The following is a 5,640-nucleotide window of genomic DNA, read 5'->3' as shown; positions in this document are numbered from 1 at the left end:
TGTAAACCAACATGAATTTGAAGTCCATCATCGTAAGGAACAATATGCTTCAATATTTTAGATCATACATGCTCATTTCATCAATGGAACCTCGATATGATCCCTTTGTTTTCATGCATATATTGCATTGCCTATAAGGAATCTTCATTATCTGAATATGTATACTGATAAGTTCTACGATGTTTCAAATTTGATAAACTTGTACAAGAAGGGAACACTTCCTATTGGTAGTGTAGACCAAATTAGGAATATGTACCAAGGTGGCAACGATGGACTACTTCCACCATAGGTTAAACGTTCAGTTGGAAGACCTAAAAAACAGAGGTTTTACTTCATTTTTAGAGAAAAAAAAAACAATTGTTTGTTGCAGTAGGTGTGGTCAAAGAGGTCACAATTGTAGATCTTGTAAAGAACCCATTCAACGTTAAGTTACCATTTTAGTACTTTCCTTATTTCTTAGTTATCATTTTTAAGAACTTAATTTTGTTATGAAATAATTGTCTATTCTTTAGAGTGTTCTCTGTTATCATTGGAGTTGCTTGGTTATTTTAAATAAATTTGAGCTTATGTTCATTCAAATACAATGTATTTCATATATTTTACAACCATTTAAGTATGTTGAATTTGCAAGTATACTATATTTTTTGGTAATTTGTTTTAAATTCAAGTATCGTTGTTTTCAAGCTAGATACATTAAGATTCTCATAATATGAAATTCATGACACTATGTATAGTTTATAACCGTAGTTGCCTATCGAAGTATTTCTTTTATTTATAAATATAACATAATTGGTTATTTCGAACAGGAATGTTATACATTAGTACATAAAAGACGTGTTCAAATTTAACACTGTTAAATATATCCTCATTCTCTGAATAAGTTTGGGATATGCGCGCCTAACTCTAGTATAATTCTTATTATGCAAAATATAGTGTATCTTAATTGATTTGCAAGGTGTTGGAAAATAGTTGGTAGCTTATAGACCACTTTCACAAATAATAGATGCTTAAAGTTCATATTATCTAAAACATATAGTAAAATTTTAAATTCTCTATCATTAATAGACCATCGGTGACTATCATTAATAAAATAAAAAAATTATAAAGCTTATAAATATTATAATTTATTTTACTATATTTGAAAATGTTCCCATATATATATATTACTTTCATTCGTAAATTTCTATATATTGTTATCTACTTTTCATCGATGTTTATTTTTGTTTTAAAAAATAACTGTTGTTTAGTAAATTTCAAACATATATATATAAATTTGAGAAACACTAAACTTGAAATATAATCTTTAGTAAATAGTACATTAGGTAGCTAGTAGATGAGAATGTGAGACTCATACTTGGTCGAAGGTTTGAATTATTTTGCTTAGGAAAAACTTTGTTTTTTTCAATTCTTTTTCCAAAGAATCATTTTTAAGTGTGGCAGAGGGTTTTGTTAAAGTGAACAAGAAAACAAATATTCAAAGGTTTTTTGTTCCGTGCCTTATTATATTATGTGTTGATGGATGGTTAATTTTGTTAAGCATTAAAAAAAAATACTTGGGTTTGTTGAAAAGCCTCCCCCCAATTAGGTACGTTCCCTCTTCTTCTTTTGTGTTTTGATGTAATTTTATTCTCTAATTTTTATCCATTACTTCTTCTTTTGTTTTACTTTCCGTTTTCTCTCTGAATTAAAGAAATTAATTCATTTCTTTTTTCTTTTTCTCATTCTTTGACTTTTGTGTTATAACTTGTAATATTAAGAATAAACCCACTCTAGAATCATTTGGAGTATGCTCAGTAGAACCAGTTAAGATATATCATTTGTATGGTTCAATGGTCAGAGAACATTCCTTTCATCCTTTCTTTCTTCTTTTCTTCCTCTTTCTCGTAACCCCAATTTGACCCATATTTGCTTACCTTAAGGACACTTTTACATTTTCGATTACATACACCATGTCATGACAGTTTATTATATATCAAGTAAATTAAATGATTATATAAGGATAGAATATTATTTTCTTGAACTTTGTATATCATAACACAGTTTTCATCTACAACTACACTTTTTTGTTTTTACCCAAAACAAGCAATACAAAAGTAAAAAATAACTCCAATAAGATTGATAACACAATTTTATAAGTGCAAGGAAACTATTGAATATCTTGAAATGAACAGATACAAAGAAATTGCAAGAAATATATTGAAGGTCCCTGATACAAGGAAAAAAGCTCCATATTCCTAAATGGTTTGAAGTAAAATAAGCAATTTCCAAATTGTATAGAAAAGTCATTAAATCTCCACATATTCTCTCCTAGTGGGTTATTATTGAATTTCTAATTATGTGCATGAGTGTAGTTTGGAGGTGGGAAATTGGAGTTTTTGAAATGGGTATAATTGCGGAGATTGAAGGACATGATGATCAAGAGATGATGGAGAATTACAAGAAGGCCGGTTTTGAAGATCAAGAGGAGAATAATGATGATGATGTTGTAGTATCAATAGAAAAAATGTTCATGAAACTACCTCCAATCAATCCAAAATGTTTCATTTATCAAGTTCCAGAATTACACCGCAAGATGAATGACATTGCCTATACGCCTCAACTTATTTCAATTGGCCCTTTACACCATGGCCAACAACAATACAAAGCTGCAGAACAATACAAGGTTTATGCTCTCAAAAGATACCTATCTCGTATAAACATGACAGTTGGTGAGGCCATGGATATTGCTGGAAGATGGGAGGAAACAGCTCGTAATTGCTATGCAAATCCCATTGACATGAATAGAGAGGAGTTTGTGAAAATGATGCTCTTAGATAGTTGTTTCATATTGGAGTTCATGAACTCAACAGTTTGTCGTCTGAGATATTGGGGTCAAAATGAGGATCATTGGATGAATGACACACTCCTTTGTGGTCTATTGTTTGGTTTAAAACGCGACTTATCTATGTTCGAGAATCAACTTCCTTTCTTCCCTCTCCAAGAATTATTTTACCTATCATTTAATCGTCAAAATGTTACCAATCCTCCATCACCTATCATCTTCTTGACATCAATGGCACACTTGTTTATAGCGACAACGGGAGGATATCAGCTTCGTTGTAATGTGCTAGACGATACACATAAGGTAAGACACTTGGTGGATTTGTTAAGATTTTACTACATCCCCTCACCTGATACAGAGGAGTACAAGAGTTATGAGGCAGAAAAAAGTAGCTATATTAATACACCAACTATAAGTGAGCTTTGTGAGGCTGGTGTCCAGATACAAAGAGCAGATGATGCGAAGAGTTTGTTGGATTTCAACTTTAAAGATGGGGTTTTGAAAATCCCACCTTTCAACATTCATATTGAATTCGAAATACAAATTCGAAACTTGATTGTATCCGAGATCTTTCATGACACGGATGATTCGAAGTTTATATTTGATTATATTGCATTGTTAGACGACTTGATTAACACTGAGAAAGACGTGAGTATCCTTGTAAAGGAGAAAATTTTAACCAACGAAATTGGTGGAAGTGATGAACCAGTTTATAAATTAATTAATGATCTACGTCTAAATGCTCCGACCTTTCCACTTGCATATTACTACTCCAATATGAGCAAAGATTTAAACGAGCATTGCAGGAAATGGTGGAATCGATCATTAGCTTCACTAAGACGTGACTATTTCAACAATCCTTGGGCTTCCATCTCCTTTGTTGCAGCTACTGTCCTGCTTATCCTTACTTTACTTCAAACCTTATTCTCTGCTCCAGCTTTTTTCCATTAATAATGTAAATTTGATGTTTTCTCTTCTTTTCTACATTGCTCTTCCTCTTGTATTCTTAATTTTTTATATATGATATCTTTGTTATTTATGTGTACCCAAGATGTTCTTCTTTTCGAGATGAGTCCATGTACTGTATTGGATACCACGTGCAAATACTTCAATATAAAATTGTGGACATTCAGAAAGTTCATCCCTATGTGTTAAATATCTTTTTAATATATTATGACTTGGACCAAAACCATAGAATTATATTAATTTTGGGTTACTACTCATGTAAAATGTTACACTGTATCGATCCATGCTACCCATACTATTAAGTAGTATAAGTGGCAATATCGAGTCAATCAACATGGAAGCATGATTTAACTTCTTACATATGCCCAAATTGACTAGAAATGCTAACCAATAGTAAAAAATGTTAAATTAATCAATTTAATTAGATGATAAACATTCTAATAAATTTAACTAACTTCATTACACTTTAGGATTGTGCTACGATAAATTTCTAATAGGAAAAGGCTAATAAGAAATTTAATACAGTTTCCTCTACAGGTCAATATTAAACAATGCATTTTATTGTGTTAACCACAAATCACAAGTCTATCTAACGTATTACTTCTTAAAGATTAACATACAATTATATATAACTTATTATACCGTTAATCTAAAGTATGGAATTACACAACCAAGCATCGGTCATCAATCAATAACAAGAAACTATAAATCATAATAATCAATATATTAAGGGTGCGTTTGGGAAAAATGATTATGATAATCCTAGTGTTATAATAAATGAGTTTGGAGGAAATGTTTATTATCGACAGTGTTTGGGGGAAGGATTAAAATATAGTGTTATGATAATATTTATTTGGGAGAATAATTACGTGGAAAAGATTGTGAAAATTATTTATTATTATTATTATTTAAAAATTCTTATTTTAAATTCAATACACAAATATTTGTATATTTAATTTACCAAATTGTCATGTTTTCGTAAAATAGGTTACATTAGTTTTATTAAATACGATGTGCATTTTCAACATTTTTTATGCAAGTGTTTAGTGCCAATAAATTATTATTATTTTTTAAAATTCATATTCTAACATCAATATACAAATTATATAGAGAATTTTTTTTAAAAATAGTAGATTTTACAAAATGTTTACACCATATAGCAAATTTTATCATTGATAGTCGCTATAGTGATAGAAGATTATCAGTGATAAAATCCAAAATTTTGCTATGGCTTGTAAATATTTTAATTTATTTTGTTATTCTTAAAAATGTCCCAATTGTATACATTTAATTTACCAAATCATCTTAGTTTTCATAAAACAATTATCAGCGTAATTTCTTCAAAGACGACGTTCATTTTTAACTTTTTTTTACGTAATCGTTACGTGTCATTAAATTGTTAATTTTTTTAATTCATATATTTAACAATTGATTTAAACCAAATATGACATCCATTTTCATTGGAATACAATGTACGAGCAAAAACTATTATTATTTTTAATAATTCATACTCTAACTCCAATACACAAAATTCAAATATTTAATTTACAAAATCACTATAGTTTTCATAAAACAATTTGCAGTAATTTCTTGAAATACGACATCCATTTTCAACATTTTTTACGTAATCGTTAGGTACGATTAAATTATTAATTTTTTTTTTTAAAAAAAATTATATTCTAAATCCAATACACAAATTTCGTATATTAAATTTACCAAATTGCCATAGTTTTCGTAAAACAATTTGTAATAATTTCTTTAAATATGACATCAATTTTCAACCTTTTTACGTAATCGTTACGTGTATTAAATTGTTAATTTTTTAATTCATATTATAAACCCAATACAAATTT

At 28.9% G+C, this 5,640-nt stretch overlaps 1 protein-coding gene across 1 annotated transcript; it reads left to right on the top strand.

The window, feature by feature from the left end:
• The first annotated feature begins 1,544 nt into the window (after positions 1–1,544).
• On the top strand, positions 1,545–3,860 carry LOC101216911 (UPF0481 protein At3g47200). The gene is made up of 2 exons (XM_004149286.3): positions 1,545–1,585; positions 2,352–3,860. Exon 2 carries the CDS (start codon positions 2,381–2,383, stop codon positions 3,770–3,772), a length of 1,392 nt encoding a protein of 463 aa, XP_004149334.2. The 5' UTR covers positions 1,545–1,585; positions 2,352–2,380; the 3' UTR covers positions 3,773–3,860.
• Positions 3,861–5,640: the final 1,780 nt, after the last annotated feature.

Source organism: Cucumis sativus, chromosome 7, assembly GCF_000004075.3.
Source record: "Cucumis sativus cultivar 9930 chromosome 7, Cucumber_9930_V3, whole genome shotgun sequence".
NCBI lineage: Eukaryota > Viridiplantae > Streptophyta > Magnoliopsida > Cucurbitales > Cucurbitaceae > Cucumis > Cucumis sativus.
The sequence above is the reverse complement of the archived record's forward strand: the minus strand, read 5'-3'. Positions and strand labels throughout refer to the sequence as shown.

Excerpts from the sequence above, each read along its gene's own strand:
- LOC101216911 (XM_004149286.3), top strand. The coding sequence starts at position 2,381 with ATGGGTATAATTGCGGAGATTGAAGGACATGATGATCAAGAGATGATG.